Source organism: Episyrphus balteatus, chromosome 3, assembly GCF_945859705.1.
Source record: "Episyrphus balteatus chromosome 3, idEpiBalt1.1, whole genome shotgun sequence".
NCBI lineage: Eukaryota > Metazoa > Arthropoda > Insecta > Diptera > Syrphidae > Episyrphus > Episyrphus balteatus.
In genome coordinates, this window is record NC_079136.1 from 82,278,418 (window position 1) to 82,300,930 (window position 22,513).

Genomic DNA, 22,513 nt, shown 5'->3' on the forward strand with positions numbered 1-22,513 from the left:
AGAAAAAATTTATATAAACGTATGTCTCCAGGAAAGAGAGTAACCCAATTTTTTATAAATTCAAAATTTTGAATTAAAAAAAAAAACTAACAAAAAAAAACCAAAATGAAAATCTTGATCACTTTGACTAAATTTAATATCATAAACATTTTAGAAAATTTGCCAACCTATGTCACAGTCAACATGTTCCTACGGTCAATTTCTAAAATCGACGATTACAAAATGGTGAGTGAGTTTCTCAGTTCAAAATTATGAACAACAACAAAATATTCGCATTCAGCACAAAATACTTAACACCTCTTAAAAAAAAAAAAAAAAAAACAATATATATAAATTATAAATTTTTATGATGTATGATCATTGGAAATATATAAATGCATACATAAATTTATGTATATGACTGTATTAAATGAAATATCTGTGTTTATAAATAAATATAAAATAAAGTGAGAGTAATGAGAAAAGATATTGTTGTTTTAGTCGATTTTTATTTATTTGTTTTACTTTTTTTATTTAATATTGATTTTATAATTTAGTTATAATACAATTTTAATTAAATGTAAATTTTTTTGAAATGACAAACTCATGTGTGATATTCATACAAATAATTTTGATATAAATATCGTTTTTTTTTTAATGGAATCAAAATACAATAATTAATATTTTAATATAATATTTATAACTATATGTCATTTAATATACAAAAATACGATTATTGTGTAAAAAATAATAAAAATCAGCTTTTGTCTTCTTTGTTTATCTCTTCTCTTATTTATAATTAATTTTTGACTGATTTTTTAGTTTTATTTTTTCAAGTAACCTACCTACTCTTTTATATTTCTTCGTATTTTATTGTAAAATATAAATAGATTGGACCGTTTTTTTTTTTTTATTTTTTGTCAGTCCGAATGGATTTTAAAATATGCGTGCGGAGGATCAAGTGTTAATTAAATTTTATTTGCAATTTTTTTAATATCAGCTTAAGATACAAATAATAATAATAATCTTATGCTGAAAATAAAAGATTATAATAAAAGTTTATTTTAGATTATTTTATTAAGAAAATGTACACAAATAAAAGTGAAATAAAAAGAATTTATTCTTTAGATATTTTTGCATTGGCATTACTCCCCCTCTGATTCATAAATGTCAAGTTTTTTTTTAATGAAATATTCTCCTACCCATTTAGAATATTAAAAAGAAAACATAACATCCAATAAAATTAAATGAATTTATACCAGGGGCGAACGCAGGGGGGTTTTGGGGGTTTAAACCCCCCCCCCCCCGAATTTTTTTGTTTTAAAGAAAAAAATACTGCTGAAATTCCCAAACTTTCTGTTTTAAAGAAAAAAAAAAATATTAATTTGCTGCTGAAATTCCCAAACTTTAGAACTTATAAAGTAAATACATATTATGTTATAATTTCGCTATGTGAATGTGGATTGATGGGTTGGTCCTGGATAAAAAAAAAATTGAAAACTGATCAAGCCATTTTTTACTAACAAAATACAAGTGTATGTTTATTGTTTCACTAACAATTTTTTGCTTTACATAGAATCTAAGTGATTTTTTACAAAAAATGCAATGCGATCTAAGGTTTTGCGTAAATGTATGGGAGAAATTGAGATACATAGTTGTGTATCACAATTTTTTTGTGCCTCAATTCGTTCTCGAGATATTAAGATTATTACTCAGAAGAAAACCCTCTTCAATGCTGCATCCAAACTAAGCTGACGTCACAACTTTTTTCATATTTTTTTCCATTAACTGAACTACTTTACGAAGAATGATTTTAAAGCATATATATTGCTCATAAGATGGATGGTAGTAGGTACACTAAAAAGGAACCGAGACAATTATGAAGGCGGTCCGGAATAGTATTTTCTTCGGTCGGTCTATGTTCCGTTTTTGGACCATTTATACAGTTAAACAAAATTGACAAAGCTTGGTATGTTCGCTTAGTCGTTCTGGTAGCCGAGTCCCATGTCAATCCCCTACTACATTAAGGCCCCGCTAGCACTAGTTCCGAATTAAGTTGGCAACAGTCACTTTGATTTTCAAGAGACGATGTATTATGTTCCCCAAAAAACATATTCAGCCTTATTGTTAGTTTCACTTGAACAAGATTCCACCCGGAAAAATTAAATTTCACTATTCTTCTGTTGTGAGTTGCATTCGACAAGTTGTTCGCATCTCGAATTTCATATTTTGAATTTTTTTCAGTTAATATGCGAGGTAACCAGGGGCCCATTCCGCAAGAGCGAGTTCCTCTGTGTATACGAAAAAAAAGTGTAAATTGCCTTGCGAATAAGTCAACAGACAAACTCACGCAAAAAAACTCACATTTGAGGAATTGGGCCCAGCTCACTTATATACATTTTTGTAAAAAAAAAAACAGTTTAGCGGAAAATGCTAATTTCCTTACGATGAAACTTGCAATAGCTTTTTAAATTTCAGATGAACAAAAATATTTCGAGCGAAAAATTGTCCACGTGAAACTCACAAGGGCTGATTAATAATACAAAAAAAGTGGTTAGTTAATTTTGAGCGGGTAGCAGGTAAATTTTGACCCACTATTATATTATAGCTCCTGGTTTAATCAATATTTGTATCAAATTGAATAGAGTTAAAAAAAAACATGTTAACCCCGATACTTTAGTTTCACATTTTTAACACTTGACCTACCGTTTCGGTATTTTATAAATGTGTGAAATCAATTTTAACAAAACAATAGACGTGTAAAATTTCTTTTATAATATTTTTAAACAATATTTTTTTTTACCATCTTCACTTGCTTTTGCTTTCCACAATATATTTTGTATTTTTGTTTGATATTTTTTTTTTTATTTCTTGTTTTCTAAAAATTAATTGGCATTAAGAATTATGAAAAAAAAAAAAAAAAAAAACAATTACTTGAGGATTATATGACTTTTATATACACAAAAAACATAGCATTAAGTAAAAAGACCTTTAATATCTAAGTAATAAATCATTTCATTAGTTTTTAACTTCAAGTAGGTACCTACCTACTGTTATATCAAGTGTGCCAACTACTTATATCTAATGTTGTCTAAAAGGGGGAGTAAGAGGCAGTGGCGTAGATAGCTTTTCGCTAAGGGGGGGGATAGATCTAGTCCGCAAATTTTTTTTTTAAGTTTTAATAATGCTTCTCTGTATTGTTTTTATTCTCTTTAAATTGGATAAAGTTTTTAGGTAGTTGACGTTGAAACCAGCAGTGTAGCTTATATCTTTAATAAAATGTTAGGAAAACTTTTTTCGGGGCATCTATCTTTCAAAGAGTTCATACAGGAAGTATTATTCCTTCTGATCAAATATCTTTTCTGAGTTTTTAATTCTTCACACAGAGAAAAATATGACCAGGACCACCTTAAAACTAACAGATTTTCTTATTAAACTGTTTCATGAAAAAACTTTATTAAAATCAACAATTAATTATTAAATATTATTTTCATGGAGAAAATCTTTTTAAAATTTTAGTAAAAGTTTCATAATTTCGAATTTTTCAACTTGGCACTAGAACAAAAATTGTGACCAATATTTCTATACTGAGTTGGTAAAGGTCGAAGATGTGCCACTGAGAGTTAAGGTCTTTAGTTCGATCCTTGACATGATGTTTTTTTTTTTTTTGTCTTGGCAAAACCCAACAAAAGTACATATTTCAAAAGAATAAGGAAAACCCGATTGCTTAAATAATATTTCCTTTTTGGATGAAAACCATAAGGAAATCTTATTGTGTTTGTTCTATTTTATGTGGTCTAGTTTTCTCTGTGGAAGAATAGAAGATGTTCCTTGAGCCAAATGTGTGGTAAAACTAAACAGTTTCATTAAACTCTTTAGCTGCTTTGTCTAATTTAGACGAAGAATCCTTTGACAGAACCGAAAACCCTTCTAGTATGTTTTCATGGTTTGTACATTTTTCTCCGAGGCCCATTACATAGAAATCGAGGTAAAGATTGAAAATAGTAACACGAAAATATTCTTTTTTGTTCTTTGAACCGAAGGGTTCGAATGATTCTTTTGTCGTTCCCCTATACTCTTATGTTTAACGCCTATGTCAAGGACTTCAGCTATTTTTTCGAAACTACAAACATTTTCGAAAATGAGTCGTCTTCTGCCCGTTTAATTTTTAGTTGATCCCTTCAATCTTTGGCGAGCTCAATAGCTTAGACCAAGTCTAAACTCACTCTTTAAAACACCGACTTAATGGCAACGAGAGTTGGTAAACCATATTTATAACCTTTAAGCTAATCAAGAACTTGAAATCCATAGCGTTTTTTTCAGAGTGCGTTTCTTCAGCTTATTTGTTCATGAGGGTAAAGGTATTAATTTTTTTTTTGTATTATTTTTTATCTAAATCCATAATATCTAAAAAAAAAACCTTGTGTCATTTTCAGTTGATTGGTGAGGGGGCAATGAATATTTTAATACTTCACTTATCAACGTTTTATATCTGTGTTCAAAAAATTTTAGATAGCTTTCCACACAGCTCACATAAAATTGGTCAGATATTTTGCCTCTTTTTGAAACAGTTACATATGTAAATTTTCTATTACCTTTTCTCATTTAAATTTTTAAAAAATCCATCATTATACAAAAACAGAGTGTCAACTCAGTGTCTGCACTTTTTTTGTATGTATATTTAGGTCCATTTTCTTCACTCGGAGTTGAACATAACTTGAGAATTTTTATATTAAAAATTCTCAAGTTATGTTCAACTCCGAGTGAAGAAAATGGACCTTAATTCACTAGAATTAATTTTTACCACTTTTAGGTAACAATTCTTCAAAATACTACCTATCAAATTGTGAAGATAAAAAATTGCAAATTCGGTCGTATTTCACCTTAATACCTACTTTTCCAAAGCTCATAACTGTTGAATTTATGGTTTCATACTGCCTCTCTGGGCAATTACAGGATTTTGCTTATTTCTTTAGTATTAATACTGATTTTCATCTTTTCTCAAAAAAAAAAAAAAACAAATAAAAATCAAAGAAAATCATATGTTTTGAAAAAAATTGGCTTTTTTTTGTGAAATAAATTTCCGACCTTAACAAAAATCGGTACCTAATGTGTTAATGATAAATTAAAAAAAAAAAAAACACAGTAGACTTTGAAAATCCAAAATTCGTACACATTCGCTTTTTTTGTCAATCAAGCTCAAAGATAAAGCATCTTCTTTGCTCAATATCTATAAAATCACAGAAAAGAAAATTGTATTTTTTTTTCTATTTCGTTTCGTAATTTCTTTTTTTTAAGCCATAGTGACAGGAAATATTTTTCAATAAAAGCCTTTCAAGAAAAATCCTTATATCTTATTCCCAGATTTTTTAAAAAAATGTTGACTTATTGAACTTAAATTTCTGAGGCGACCCAAAAAGGTATTCTAATATCTCTTGCTTATCTATTCAGCGTTCAGGTGCGGTTTTTCTCAAATTGGTCATTTATTGCCAATTTTTTTTAAGGAAAAAAAGACAAAAAACTTTAAAAAATCATGTGTCCAAAACTATTCCATTTAAATCAAATTTAATTTTTTTTCAATGTGATTTTCAAGGTCAAAAAGTGTAGCTACGCACGAAAAACTTCTATGGTAAATTAGTTAAATTTTGCTATAAATTAGTGTAGTCAATAAATCTATTTAAAATTTGAAGAAATTTGGTGTTTTATTTATCTATTATAATGGTTGATATACAAAAAAAAAATAGTGAATGCTTCTACTTGAAAAATTGTAAAGTATGAATTTTTTATCCAGTTTTTGTGCGTACCAAACCTAGTGTATACTTATTACTTTCCCTATTGCTAGTATTTACTATTTTTTACAAATACGGGCCAATGTATTATTGTATTAAAAGTCATATATCCTAAATACTATAATTATAGTCCTAAAATAGTTTTTTTCTTGTAAATAAAAAAAAAATATATTTTTGATTTAATTTAATTTTTAAACCTTGTCGATTTAGGATGTATACTATACTACTGTGTGCTTTGAGAGACACCAAAAATGCACTTTGTGTCTTAAGTAACCTCTAAAACTGAGACTCAAAAGCTTTAATTATTATTCATAAAAATAGTAATTTTTGTATTCAATTTTGTGAAATAATTTTAAATAAGTACGCTTAAAAGCTAAAAACATAAGGAATACAAAAGATAACATTTAAAAAAATGTGTGATGATGGCAACAGATATTTCAAAACAATATTCTTATTTTTATATACCTACTAAATATTTATATAATTCCCATTAAATAGTTTAATTTTTTTTATTTTACCAAAAAAATGGCATAATTAAGCCAAAAAAAAATTTTATTTAAATTTCAAAAAAAAAAAATGGAGTAAAAATTAAATAGGTATTTAAATAAGCCTTCGAACTTTTAACGGTTTAATTTTTATAAGAATCTATAGTTTAAGATATTATTATGTAGTTGCAATATTACTTCAATGTAAGTAACCTTCATAGTAATAATGTCTGCTTTCATTTTCATCATTTTTTTGTTTTCCTTTTTCACTTAATATTAAAATTTCACCACAAGCAATTATTTGCTTCAAAGAGTCTGCTTTCCATTTTTTCATCTCTCACAATCATCCATACAAAAAATCAATTAAATTATTAAAAAAAAAAAAAAAAAAAAACACCCTTACACCTACAAAGCACAAATATAAACAAAAACAACTCAGTTCAAAAGGACATTAATTTATATTCGTTTGATTTTTCAGGATTTAATTTCAGGAGGTAATATAGCTTTTTCGAACGTTAAGCCGATCGAAGCAATCTATTTCATAAAAATTTATGAACAGAGTTAAAAAAAAAAAATAGTAACCAAAAGAGAAAGTAGCTAGTTATTTGCTTAAAATTATGTAAAAAAAAAAATTAAGAAAACAATTAACATATCGTTATTAAGTTTATTATATTTTTTTTATTTAATTTTTTAAGTTTAAGTTAAATTCACTTAAGATCTCATTTAGCTTTTAATTTAAATCAGTTCACTTGTTTAATACTTTGTTTGCCTTTGATTTTGTTATATTTTATCATTTTATCTACCGCTTCTGTTTCAATGAAAAAAGAAACAACCTTCCTTCGTTGCCCCTCTAAATTAAATTTGTAAAATAAACCAACTACCTACTTAAAAAAAATATAATAAATCATTTAGCATAAAGTCCCGAAATGCCTTTAATCATGCTTGCGACTCTGGAATTTTCAATTTTCCCCAAGAAAATGTTCTTGACTTTGCTCTTGATGTATGTATGTATGTATAATGGCTGATTCAATGTGTATTAAGTGCATGTGTGGTCTCTAACGAACTTATATAAGTATTGTAATGTTTAATCGTTGATGCATTTTGTATTAATTAGCGTATTGCGAATGCTATATGCCTGATGTTCTTGTAATGAAAATTGCTTAAGTTAAATTTTTGATTTGTTTATTGCTATATGATACAAGCTGCTTAATTGTAATTTATTATACAACAACCTGCTTTGTTTGTGCATCTTGGCGATAATATATTAAACATATACCTATTTATTATTCTTAATTAATTTGATATCTATATCGCATGAAATGCGTTGCAATTATAGTTTGTCTTGTTGCATCCTTATTCTACCCAAATTGAGAAAAAAATATGCAAAAAAAAACATAAAAAAAAGAGAAACAATTATTACCACCTATCCCTTAAAAATAAAACAAAAAAAAATGAAAATATAATAAGAATTGAATCCCTTTTAATTATGAATTATAATCTGCCAGTAATAAATTATTTAAATTTAAAAATATTTATTATAAAAATGACTAATATTGAATTGTGTGTAATATAGGAATACAGCGTGCAGTTAACATTTCGAGAACAATGGACTGATGAACGTCTAAAATTCGATGACATCCAAGGTAAGCAATTTTGAATTGAAACATAAACATAATTTTTTTTTTGTTTAAAGAATATAAGATAAAATAAGCTAAAAGTTGGTGCATATGTACCTACTCATCTCAGTTAATAAACTATTCTAACAAATATGCCAGACACAGAGTTAAGAATTATAAAAATTAAAGTATTGAGTACGATCAAATGTACATAGTACAGACTTTAATTTACGACTTAATCATTGTTCTTAGTAAAAGCTTAAGTACTAAATAGAGAATTTTATGTACTTCGTACGGGCATTATGTATAAATTGCCTTCTGTTGTGTAGGTACTCAGTACGAGTACATACAGTACTATTGAGTACAAAACATTTTCATTTCAGTACGAACTTTTTCAATACAAACTTTTTCGTAATTTGTCTAAGATACCTTTCGAGTACTACTTGAAGTAGTTTCATTAACTTTTCACGTACTGCGTGGTTGGCAAGAAGCATTATTGCCAAGGCCCCCACCATAACTTGGCCACAAAATAACTGAAATGAAATGGGCCCCCACAAAAAATAAAATGGGTTTTTTGAATACCAAATACAAAATTAAATTATATCAATTTCAAAACCACGGCGAGACTGTCCAGTCTAGGCAATATATTTGGGGCTTTATCAAATAGGGTCCTAGGCATTGAAAGAAATTATGTAGTAAAGAAACATTTTTATATAAATTAAATATAGTGCTGATCTGAAATTTGAAAAAAATAAATTTGTAATTTTTTTTTACCTAAAAGTTCACCGTTATCTGTTAACCAAAACTAGTTTCGAGATTTTGGTCCGTGGACGTTCGGATGCAAATAACCCAACAGCCTGGCTTCCAAGAAACTTTTGGTTTCCAGTTATGAATAGAGTTTAAAAAGACCTTTCTTTTGATATCTCACTCGATAAATTTGGAGGAAATTTTTTAAAATGCAATTTTTTTCGGCAAGGGGTTAACCTTGATTTTATCTCGAAAATCTGAAAAAAAATAAATTTGTAATTTTTTACCTGAATGCATAGGGCTGTTCACTGTGAACTCAAATCCGTTAACCAAACCTGTTTCGAGACTTTGGTCTGCAGATAACTGCCTCCGAATTTTATAAAAAAAAAAAATTTAAATGCGGATAACTCAGGACCCAGACCTCCAAGAATCTTTTGGTTTTCAGTTATGATTGAGGCTTTAAGAGACCTTTCTTTTTATATCTCACTCGATAAATTTGGATTCAATTTTTTAAAATGTAATTTTTTTCGGCAAGGGGTTAACCTTGATTTTTTGTCGAAAATCTGAAAAATATAATTTTGTAATTTTTGTACCTAAATGGATAGGCCTGTTTACTGTGAACTCAAATCTGTAACCATAAACTTGTTTCGAGACTTTGGTCCACAGAAATCTGCCTGCGAATAAGAAAAGAAAAATGTTTGGATGCGAATAACTCAGCAGCCAGATCTCCAAGAATCTTTTGGTTTTCAGTTATGATTGAGGCCTTAAGAGACCTTTCTTTTTATATCTCACTCGATAAATTTGGAGGAAATTTTTTAAAATGTAATTTTTTTCGGCAAGGGGTTAACCTTGATTTTTTGTCGAAAATCTGAAAAATATAAATTTGTAATTTTTGTACCTAAATGGATAGGCCTGTTTAGTGTGAACTTAAATCTGTAAACATAAACTTGTTTCGAGACTTTGGTCCGCAGAAATCTGCCTGCGAATAAGAAAATAAAAATGTTTGGATGCGAATAACTCAGCAGCCTGACCTCCAAGAATCTTTTGGTTTTCAGTTATGAATAGAGCTTAAAAAGATCTTTCTTTTGATATCTCACTTGATTCATTTGGAAATAAAATTTTTAAATGCAATTTTTTTCGGCAAGGGGTTAACCTTGATTTTTTCTCGAAAGTCTGAAAAAAAATTAATATTAATTTTTTTCATTTTTTTTACCTAATTGCATAGGCCTGTTCACTATGACCTTTTATCTGCAATCCAAAAATAGTTTCGGCATTTTGGTCCACTGATAAAAAAAATTATTTTCTCCTCTTAATAGCCCGAAGTATTGTACAATTTTGAAATATTTTGTATTAACTTACACTTTTACAGAATTGTATAGTAAAAAAAAACTCTTAAAAATTAACAGTCTTATTTATTACATTTCACTAAACAGCTCTAAACGGCTTCATAGTTCTACAATGCATACAGTTTTATGTAGCCTTTATGCAAAGTTACATAAATTTTCATTTATAAAACATTTTCCTATCCATTATAGTTATGCTAGGTTTGTGTCCAAATAAGTACTAAAACTGGAAAATTAGTACTTTTAATCACGACAAACAACTTGATAACAAATTGTTCACATGAAAATATTTATAATCCAAAAAAATTACACCAATAAAAAAGATATTCAGTTTTTTTCGATTTTTGTTTTATGAGATAAATACTGTATTATCTTCCCATAAACATGGTAAAATTGTCTTCTTTGAGCTCAATGCAAAGGGTACTTTTGCTAACAAAGTTTTTGATGAAAGAATGGCATTTCCAAATTCAGACTTTTTAAAGTCAATCCGCGATAAAGTGAATTCTTCAAAATGCTTCAATTTTTGTAAGTGCATTTTTTTCATTTTTTGTCCGTTTGTGGTAAATTTTGAATAGTATAATTATATTTTTGTGTTTGTATATTTGGTAATTTTTAGTTTCCCGCGATAAATTCAGTTCTCCACAGATTTTTTAACAGACACACAGAAATTATGACTTGCAACAGAAGGTGCACTAATTTCAATGTTAAGTTCCGCCGTTTTGCCCAATTTTTTACAAATCGGGGCCTTAACAAGTCTGTCAGTTGTATACGTGCTTGAAACACGTAAAATGCATTACCTTACCTTACCAACGTTGAAAAAGAACGTTTGTCAAAATACTTTTTTCCCTCAAAAATTAGTACTTTTTATACAAAAAATGCAGCCTAGAAGCATAATACCAACTATATGACTGACATTGACCATCATGAGATTTACCATAATATACTTAATAAATAACCGTCAACTTTCTTATTTTATGTTTAACCCTTACAGATTATTCTCATCAGTTAGAAAAATGTTCATTTTGTTAAAATACTTTTTCCGACCATTGTAGGTACATCGTACATGAATCAATTTCTATAAAAAAAAAAAACAAAAGACGCAAAAAGAAAAAGAATAGAGAATACACTACAAAAGTTAGTTAGGAAAAAATCTCCGAAAAAACACAAATTATTACTTACAAATTAAGCAAATGCCGAAAATGAGTTCTTCAATTAAAAAAAAAAATATACAAATGATTGCTGTTTTCTTTTCTTTTTTTGACATTTGAGAAAAAAATATTCCTATTCAGGCTCTAAACAACCTTTAAACGCGTTTAGCTATGCAACGTTGCATAAATTTTATAAATAGCTATTTTATGTTTAAAGACATTATAAAGAGTGTATAATGTTATGCACTGTAAGTCTGCACGTGTTAATATATTTTATTATTTTTTGATGTAGCATACGAAAACTTTTGTTAAAGATTGAATTGATAATTTTAAGTAAAGAATAACAAGAATTTAAAAAAAAAAATCTAGTTCGCTGCTCAACTCTTTTGTTTAAGGGGAAAAAACCTTTTTTTTTAACTATATTTAAGTTTGAATCATAGCTAGACTTAATTTGAAATATTTTTTAGGAAATATCCCCGTTATTAGACACATATCTATGTATTTGTGCATATGAACAGCACATAGATACATGCGAAAATTACTGAAAAATTGTTCACTTCCTAAATTATTGAATCGTTTTCTTTTACATTATATTTGAGTCGGAAAGAAACAAATACACAAAATATTAATTTTGTTTTTTTATTTTTAGGTCGCCTAAAATATTTGACACTGACTGAAGCAAATCGAGTCTGGATGCCCGATCTTTTCTTCTCCAATGAAAAAGAAGGACATTTCCACAACATAATCATGCCAAATGTTTATATCCGTATTTTTCCAAATGGTTCCGTATTATACAGTATACGAATATCACTCACACTAGCATGTCCAATGAATCTAAAACTCTATCCTTTGGATAGACAAGTATGTTCCCTACGAATGGCTAGTTGTAAGTTTCGAAAAAAATCACTATCCCCAATATTATCTACTACATTTATAAACTCAATCAAATCAAACAATCAATCAATTTCAATTTTTGTTCACACAAAACAACAGACGGTTGGACTACAAATGATTTAGTCTTCCTTTGGAAGGAAGGCGATCCTGTACAGGTGGTGAAAAACTTACACCTACCACGCTTTACCTTGGAAAAATTCTTGACTGATTATTGTAACAGCAAAACAAATACGGGTAAGTTAGTCCGGAGTCCATGTGTCCGATATATTTTAGGTTTCATTTCTTTTTTTTTTTTTTTTTTTTTTTTTTTTTTTTTTTTCCTTTGAGATACATACATAATATTTAATCAACATCAAGACACTTAAGCATTCACAATCACACTTGCAGAAAATGAAATAGAATAAAATAAATCAACTTATTAATGTAGTCGCATGGTTTTTATGTTTATGTTTTATTCATTTTTATTATTTTTTTTTTGTATATCAAAGAAAAATACAACAGCAAAACATACTGACAGATTTAATTTATTTATTTTTTTTTCTCTTATGTTTCTCATTTTAGGCGAATACAGTTGTCTGAAAGTCGATTTACTATTCAAGCGAGAGTTCTCATATTACCTTATCCAAATCTACATTCCCTGCTGTATGTTGGTCATTGTCTCTTGGGTGTCATTCTGGTTAGATCAAGGAGCTGTACCCGCTCGTGTGTCACTGGGTAAGTAATGTCACGTCGCAAAAGGTCATTTGATTTATATTATTGCCTACTACACTACAACTCGTCCTTCGTTCTTCAATCATCGTCTTCGTCCTTCGTTCTTATTCTCGGAATAAAAAAAAAAAAAACTCATCGCGCGTTGATAAGAAATATCAGAACTCTCTGCTTGGTGCGAACTTTCAGGAAAACGGAAGTTGCATTATTATCTTAGGTCGTCAGGTCTTGGCTGTGCTCCATAAATTTTGTTAAAAACAATTAATATAGCAAACCATGGGGTACAGTCGAAGATTTGATGAAGTCCTTTAAGATAAAATCTCAAATATATAGAAATATATTTAACCAGGTTTTGTTTTAGTTTCAACTATTAAGTTCAACGTCTTGTAACAAAACGTTGAACTTAGTGTTGAATTTGTTTAGATTATTATGTTATATGTTTGAAAGTTTAAATTTTTTAAAATAATTTACTTTTGATAAATATATATAATTTTTAATATAATAGACGAAATTAACGTAACCAATTTAGTTATTTTAAACGGTTAGACTCCAAGTATATTCTTTTTTTTTTTTAATCTATCAAAAAAGTTCCCTAGCATGCATTAAATACATATACATATATATTTAAATATAATTCAGTTAACTGCTTTGTTGTTTTCAAATTTAGCATGATATTTAAATTTGAAGACTAAATGACGTCGAATAAGGTAGGTGCGGGTATTAAGGCCTGGCTGAAAGGAGATTTTAAATAATATAAAAACTATTTTTCCAAATAAATACATTTTATTTTAATTTAATATATAAAAGAAGTACAATAAAACAGTTTAAAAAACCTTGTAATGAAACCTTATTAGACTATTAGAGGGTAACAAGGCCTAGTACTTCATTATAATGTAATTATAAAATTATACTCTCCACATTTGCTAATGAAGATCAATATGAATAGGTAAACATTAATGATATTTAGCTTGCTCTAAGCTCACTACATCCGAAATTTCTGTAGTGTAAAAAAAAAACAAAAAAAATATTTAAGGCCTTAAAAACAATTAGTTATATAAATGTACCTTACTAAACAGTTGCTGGCAAACCAAGCGTTGCTCTTGTCGCTATGTTATCCTCCTCACATCATGACCGTGACAGTACCAACTCACTTGGTTCTGATTGTAACTAGTTCCATCCCATGAAAAAAAATTGTCAAACAAAATTTAAAATAAACCGGTCGCTAGGCAAAGGGAGACGCATATATAGTACGAAAAATTCTTTTTGACTTAAAATTAATAAAAGTATTGCATTTATTTCAAATAAATCCAATTATCACTCACAGGTTTCATAAGTTTTGGTATCAAAACGGCGCATCCTGCGCTAATTGGGTCAATCAAACATGGTTTGCTTTGACCGCCATCTCTACCTACCTACCTACCTACCTACCATTGATAAGTAAAATCAGTACTTAAATAGTTACGTACCTTCAATTTTGAGAAAAATTAATTTGAAATTATTGCTCACAATTTATTTTTCAAAATTTTGAGTTTGAAAATAAAATTTAAAAAAAATATTCCCTAAAAAAATTTTATTTAAAATTATAATAAAAGAAAAAGTTTCTGTGATATTTATGTTGTGCGTTACGATGTTAAAAAATTTTTTATTGTTAAATTGTGATGTTTTTAATTTATTAAATCTTATGTTAATTTATTTAAAAGTATAAAACTAAATTTTGATTAAAAATTAAATAAAAAAAAAAAAAAAAATATAAAAATGCAATAAAAATAAAAAAATAATACGTAATAATAAAGCGCCCCTGAAGATGCTGAGAAACTCCAGCGAAACGTCGGGACAAAAATTTATGTTTTAATTTTTTATTTACATAAACAAATCAATTTGACCAAAAAAGCCCAATTAAACTACTTAAATTATAAAATTACAAAGAATTGGTCACAAACACAAACTTAATAAGAAAAAGTTATTTTGGCTCTCCCAAAAGGTATAGAACGTTATTTGAAATATAACCTGCGATTTTTAACAATTTTTTTCCAATTTAAGTCAAGTTCCTAGAAAATTTGGCTAAACAGAGGGAAATAAACCACCCCGCTCCCCTCCAATACGATTGTAATAATAAAAAATGTTTAAACTAAACATAAGTCATTCGTTTTTGTAATTTGTTCCACAAATTCACTATACCATGGAGCATCCTGAATTTTTAATTGACGTTAACGACCTAAAAATATTATTCAATTTTCACAAATTTTTCGGACAATATTTTTTTTTCATGACAAAATGGCGGTTAGGGACGGTCAAAATTAACAAATTTTGTTTACCCAATATAAAGGCGCACCCTGAATATCCCGCATCTTCCTTATACCGCGAAAGCCCAGATTCATAATCTCATAGTGAATCCATTGTTTCACAAGAAATAATGGTTATTTTATAATCTTTTCTTATCAATTTTAATTCAAGATAGATAATATTGCAGTTTATTAATTTACTAGGCTGTAATCGATTGAAATAGTTATTTTTGCAATTAATTTATGTAATGTTTTCTAGCAAACAAGCTTCTTGGTCTAGGTCTTGTTTGTACAGATTCAGCAATTACAAGCTATCAAGAAAAAAGAATCAGAAGAAATTATTTAATCAAATTGATTTTGTTTCGAAATATGTAAGTAAATTTAAAAAATTGGTGGCAGCATGATGTTGTTGTTATTCATATATTGCAATATGAAAGTAACCTAACTGCCAGGGGCTTTCATATTATAGGGGCAGCCAAGACCCTTTCTCGGGGGCCCCATCGGATGCCAGGGTCAATATATGAATTTAGAGGAATTTTTTTATTTTTTTATTTTTTTTTTTTTTTTTCGAAAATCCAGATAATATAGATTTGTAATATCAAGTAAATGCAAATGCGTGATGATTATAATCTAATATCTTCGATTCAATACGAATTTCGAAGAAAGAAAAAAATTTTCGTTGAAAATATCTCAGGAACCAAACCTCAAAGAAACTTTTAATTTTCTGCCATGAATAGAACTTAAAAAGACCTTTCTTTTGATGTCTCACTCAAAAGATTTGAAGAAAATTTTTGAAAATCTTTTTTTTTTTGCCAAGGGGTATTTACCCCCTGATTTTTTTTCGAAAATCCAAAAAACATAGTTTATAGGCCTGATGATTATGAACTCATATCTTTAATTAAAAACAAATTTCGAGATTTTGATGGTTAAAAGATATCAGCTTCGTAATGTAAGCAAAAGAAAACATGTTTGGTTGGAACCAGACCACGAAGAATCTTTTGTAGTTTTGAATAGAGCATCAAGAGACCTTTCTTTTGATGTTTCACTTAATTAAGAAGTTATTAATTCAAAAGTTATCCATGGTTATTCCTAAATTCGCGTGATTTTGAGTGTTACAGCGGAAATTACTCTAAAAATGTGCCCTAATTTTTTTGCAAAACATTAACTTAACCTTCAAAAGATAATTTTTGCTATTTATACTAATACTTATACTAAATACTAATCACACAGTTTGAACATCATTTAAGATATAAATTTTGACCCATTTATAGTGTTTTCATCGAAAAAAAGAGAATCTATATGAATATTGCTCTCAGCGAAATGAGGAAAAACAGACTTCATTAATATTAGGTACCTACTCAATACTTCCGGAGAAAAAAAAACGTAAAAAATATAGTTTTCTGGCCTTTTAATGCAAACTAATCTCTAGAAAATCCTTAAGGCAATTATTTTCTCCAAACCCAAGTGTTATCTCAATCTGATCCTTTATTGAAATAAATTTTAAAAATATATACGAATCGAATACTTTGAAGCACGAAGCGCATTGAAAATTCGCGGTACTATGTTATTTAATTAGCTTTTTTATTTTTTTTTTTGTTTAACCTGCATATTTCCTATAATTCTAATTTTTGTTTCCAAAAAAACAAATAAAACTATTTCTAGGTGTAACAACTCTTCTAACAATGGCGACACAAACATCCGGCATAAATGCATCGTTACCCCCAGTGTCATACACTAAAGCGATTGACGTTTGGACTGGCGTCTGTTTGACATTTGTATTTGGTGCATTGCTAGAATTTGCACTTGTAAATTATGCATCACGTTCAGGTTTGAATAAATGCTGTAATTGACATTTTTTTAATACGCTTTCTATATTATATAATTTAATGGTGTTTCTTAATTAAAAGCTTTCTACTTCTACTACTACTATTCGTTGTTGTTGTTTACGAGACAAAAAAACAAAATTCAAAACACAAAAAAAAAACTAAAAAAAAAAAAAAAAAAACATATTACATGGTACATTGGAATTGGTACTCCTCGCAAAATGAGCAAAACAATGAGAGAAATTCCAGTCTACTCTTCTTCTACTTTTAATTAATTAACATTCTTGATGTTATTATACTTAAAACTATATATACTTTTTAATACTCGTACTATTTTATACTAACTAACGTTTTCTTTTATCTCATTTCATCCAAACAAAAAAAAAAATCAATCAAAAAAAAAAAAAACTAATACAAAAAACTGAAATAAAAAAAAAATTATAAATTAAAAACAAAAATTATTTGAAAATACAACACTACACTCAACACACCACCACAACCACCAACCACCACCACCACCACTACCAATTTGTATCCCGCTTGTGTTCAAAAAAAAAAAAAAAACTTTAATTGCATTGCTACTACTGCTACTATTGTGTATCTGCTACTAACTACCTCTACTCTAAATCTATCTACTACTATCTGCTACGAAAACAAATTTTTCAAAATTTCCATTTTCCGACTTCCGAGACCTCCTTATTGTTTGCTCTTTACCTTAAATGTGTTTTGTTGCTTTTTCCCAATTTATCTTCTAACACCCTCCCTTTGTGTTTACTAACTTCTCTTCTATCTGTGTTTTATCGATGTGTTTCTGTTTCTGTTAAATTTTTTGTTTTGTTGTTCTTTTTGGGTTCAAATCCATTAAAATTATAAAAATAAAATACAATCAATATTTGACAAATTTTATTTTATCAATCTCCTGTGTTTTTTCTTTCTTCTTTCTTCATTTCGTTTCATTAATAAAAAAAAAAAAAAAAAACTATATATATATATAAATATATATATATCAAAAATCGTTGTAATGTATGTACAAATCGCACAACAATTTGTTTTTATTTATTTTTTTGTATAAAAAAAAAAAAACCAAACCAAACAAAATTCTATGTGTAATCGTGTCTTCATCCCGTTTATTTGGCGAACAAATAAATTCTTGAAACCATTTTCTACCCCAATGCAACATAAACGGATCGTGCAGCAGACATGCATAAGGAGAATATGAAAAAGAAACGCCGGGATTTGGAGCAAGCTAGCTTAGATGCTGCTTCAGATCTCCTCGACACAGACAGTAATGCAACATTCGCAATGGTATACCTTTAACATACATTTTTTTTTTACTTCAAAATATTAAAATAAAATATAAATTTAAAAATAATTTTTTTTTTTTGTATAATATTGAAAATTTAAAATGTGTTGAGTACTTGATTTATGGTTATTTATAGTATAAAGGTGTAATTGTGATTTTTTTTTTAAGGTTTTAAAATTGAAAAAATCTGTTTTTAATTAGTTTATTATTTTTATTTAATTCATAAAAAAAATAATGGCCCATTCAGGTTTCGCTAACAGCAGTTGTAATTGTCCACTCGATGGTCCCTAAGTTTTACTTGCTCCAAAAGGCAATTATTGGTTTCGTTTCAAAAAAAAATCCAAAGTTGAATTTTTATTGAACTACAAGAGCAAGTTCGTGCGACCGAGTCTTATAAAAATGTACAATCTATTAGTTCAAATACCTAATTTTGTTTCTTTACCAGAGCAGTATTTTTTTTTTTATCAAACGTGGATATGGATTTTTCTATTGTTACGGGTGTGACAATTTTACTTATTAATTAATGATTTATTATTATTTAGCATTCCTCATAATTAATATGTAAAATCTATTAGTTTCAATACCGTATTTTGTTGTGTTACCGGTGTGACATCAAGAAATCAAGTATCTATAAATTAAACAATGTGACTGATTTGTATGGTTATTCTTTTCTAGATGTTTGTCAATATTATATCTTTAGAAACGCTTCTACAATCGGACACTAAAAAAATATTGGTTTTTACAGTGTAACGGGTGTGACAAGCAAACATTATAGGATTGATATTTTGACTTTATTCGCAATATTTTTGTATATTAAATACATTTACATACTTTTTTTTCTTTGGAGTTTAACTTATTAAAATAAATTGTCGTTTTCCCCCTTTTCTAATCAATTTTTAAAATCGATTTATTTCAATTCCTATAGAGTGTCAGAGTGAAAATATTCACCTAAATATTTTGAATATTTAAGAGATTCTCAAAAACAACTTCTATGTATGTTGTTAAGAAAAAAATTCATATGTATTTTTAAGTCAATTAAAAGTAATATTTATTAGTCATTATAAAGCTAGGATCAACTAAATCGGTCAACGTGTGGACTCTCTGAAGAAAAATCACGTCAAAATATTTCACAGGTTAGTGATTTTTTTTTTTTCAAAATTTCTTTATCAGATTTCAGATGCTTAAAATTTCTTCAAAATGACATACATACCTGCATATGTAATTTTGAAAATAATTTTTTTTAAGTTTTTATATTTCTATTTGAAAAATAAGTTATATGTATGATAAGATACACTCCAAAATCTATAAAAATAATCGAAGCACAAACTTTTCCATAGACAATTGGAACGTTCAATCATGTTCAATCATGTCTACCCGTAAGCGTTTATGAATCAAGATTTGCTAGAGTATAATTTGTTCTAAATTAATACTAGTGTTCATGTAAAATTTACATGAATTCTTTACTTAATTAATAATTTCGACTTTTAAATTAAAAAGGCTCACATTTTGAAACTACATGACTCATTGTCAAATTAACTCTTGGATCAATGTTAAAGGAACAAAAAACAAGAATAAATAAACACAAACGCTTGATAAATAGAAAACATTTACCTATGTATAAATTATGGGCCTGTAAGTCAAGATTTTGATAGCTGTCACGTTGAACCTTTAAGAACGCCTTTTATATTATTAAAAAGGCGAACTCTAAAATAACAATCCATTCCATATTCCATAATATAAGCACTGTTTCACTTGTTTAATGATTATATCATTGGTAAATTGTCCCAAGACTTCACACGAAAGTGTTGTTGATATATTATTACTTTCTTTTAATTTTTTTTTATCTTAGGTTTTATTTTTTTTTTAATACATAAATCAAGTTTTAAATTTTATAAACGGGTACCATCTTAAAATAAATAAAAGTAATATTGGAAAACAAACTCTCAAAAGTTAATTGTATACTCAACACATTGATTAATAATAAAATAAAATAATAAAATAAAACCGGTCGAAACAAACAATACCAAAAAAAAAAAAAACAAAAAAATATTAATAAAAACAAATTGTATTTTCAATTATTTTAATTTTTTGTTTGCAATCATATAGAAGCCCCTGGTACGTCATCCAGGTGATCCATTAGCGTTAGAAAAACTTCGGCAATGTGAAGTCCATATGCAGCCACCAAAACGTCCAAACTGCTGTAAGACATGGCTATCGAAGTTCCCAACCAGGTAACATATTTCATCCTCAAATTCCTTAACCAAAGGATTTCCTTTTTGATGTTGTGATACTATCTTTGAGTATATTATATATTATATATATAATTATATATTTTAATAACACATTGTGGATTGATGATAATTTATTGTTTTCCTTATTTTTTAATTAAATATTTAATTTATACTTTAATTATAATTTGTGTTTTTTTTTTTTATTTTCGAAATTATTGATATAATTTCATTCTTTTAATTGTTTTAATTTTGTTTTAAATATTAAATTTAAATTTTATTTTTCGTTTTGGTTTTCGTTTTGCTGATATTAATATAATTGAATTGGTTTGATAGTTTAATTTAATTTTAAGTTATTAATTTAAGTTTTCATTAAATTCAAATTGTTTGAATGCCAGTTTCATCTATAAATTATTTTTGTCTAAAATATTCTCAAATAATAAATTAAGGAAACAAATTACACTGTAGGCTAAGATTTAGATAAATAAAAAAGTGATATAAAACATAAACAAATGGATGGTAACACTAAAATCAGCCAAATTGTGAATAAATGAAAATTTGCAGAAAATCAATCTTTTACCCAAATGGATACAGCATACAAACAAATTAAAATAAAATTAGTATCCGACTTAATTATTTATAAGATTTTAAATACCCTTTTGCAAATCAAATTCACCTTCTGAAGATAAATGACTTCATTTCACTGACTTTAATTCACATTTAAAAAATAGAAACTGATGCTTTGCCATTTTCCCTTAAACCCGAAGACTCATATCTTGAAGATCCAATTGATAAAACTTAAGTTATAAGCTATTTAAGCGGGTATTCTGGAGGCTTTTCTGTTTGGTTTTTAATTATTTATTAAACTTCATCTGAAATATAGAAACGAAACTTTAATCAGTTCTAATATTTGAAAAGTGAATATAAATGAACAAGGTGATAATTTGAGCATTTAATTTTCAGCAAGTGAATCTGATATGTAAAAGTGTGAATTTGATTTGTAAAAGGGTGAATTTCAATTGCAAAGAATCAATTTAATTTGAAAGATTTAATTTCATATCATATCATACAGTCCTACAGTGTACGTTCCATACAAAAAAAAAAAAAAAAAACATAAGTCTATCTCTTACTAAAGCTTTAACTTATCAGTGTCATGTTTGTGCTATTTTACTATTTTACAATCTTATCACTTTTGCAGTAAATGTTACTTTTCCTAAACTTATCTTAAATCAAGCTGGAACACAGTAACATTATACATAATTTTCACATACTTAAAAGTCTGAATATTTTTGTAATAGATTTTTTGTTTTGAAAAATTTCGGTCAAATAAATGTTCAACAATTGGAGTAATTGTTGTCAACATTTTTTATGCAGGTAAGTTCTATTTTTTCATTCTGATTTGAATGAACTCGCATTTAAAAATAATTTCAAAAAAGAAATTAAATTGATTTATTCAGACTTTAAAGTAGTGATATGCATATATTTATTTGTTTTTCAATTCACTGTTTTAAATTAATTATTTTTAAATATTTGTCATGTCAATTAAAAAAATAATTAATCAAAACTTTGCTTTTATTTAGATATTTAAGATTTATTTTAAACATATTCAACAACAAAAAAAAATATTCCTCAAACTATTACTTTAAAAAAAAAAAAACAAATAATTTTTTGTAGCTATCATGTTATAATAATTGTTATAAATCACAATTTGAAACATTTAAAAATGCACAATTATTTTCTCAGTCAAATTTTCAAAAAAAAAAAAAAAAATAAAAAATAAATGCACAAGTAACTCGAGACATTGTTTACTTTGCATTTTCTCTCATATCGTCTATAGATACATCATAATATAAAACTTTCTTTTTATATTTTTTTGCAAAACATAAATCTACTCCCCGTTTTTTTTTTTTCAAAATTCTTATAAATTAAATACTCTATTCTCCAACTTGGTAAAACTAAAAAAATATATAGCACTTGATTATAACCTAAGTAGTCTGGAGCTTAGAGATTTGATTTGATTTGGCAACTAAACAATTACATTAAACATAATAAAATGTAATACATATCTACATTATTTTAAAACGATACTAGATAAATCTGTTTAATTTGACATTTGAAAATGATTGTTTTTAAGTGATGATATTTGTATTATTTGTCGTTTGTTAAAT

General features: G+C 27.3%; 1 protein-coding gene across 23 annotated transcripts in view; it reads left to right on the forward strand.

The window, feature by feature from the left end:
* The window catches only part of LOC129914879 (glutamate-gated chloride channel), a 119,026-nt gene that overhangs the window by 93,823 nt on the left and 2,690 nt on the right, over nucleotides 1-22,513 (forward strand). For 7 of the 23 annotated variants that reach the window (XM_055994302.1, XM_055994304.1, XM_055994306.1 and 4 more), the window contains 8 exons: nucleotides 155-225; nucleotides 7,827-7,896; nucleotides 11,757-11,993; nucleotides 12,101-12,235; nucleotides 12,563-12,715; nucleotides 16,654-16,833; nucleotides 18,010-18,119; nucleotides 20,224-20,348. In XM_055994302.1, the coding sequence (XP_055850277.1) occupies nucleotides 155-225; nucleotides 7,827-7,896; nucleotides 11,757-11,993; nucleotides 12,101-12,235; nucleotides 12,563-12,715; nucleotides 16,654-16,833; nucleotides 18,010-18,119; nucleotides 20,224-20,348 (1,081 nt within the window). The remainder of the gene's footprint in view (nucleotides 1-154; nucleotides 226-7,826; nucleotides 7,897-11,756; nucleotides 11,994-12,100; nucleotides 12,236-12,562; nucleotides 12,716-16,653; nucleotides 16,834-18,009; nucleotides 18,120-20,223; nucleotides 20,349-22,513) is intronic. The other 16 variants (XM_055994316.1, XM_055994317.1, XM_055994320.1 and 13 more) reach the window with 6 other exon arrangements.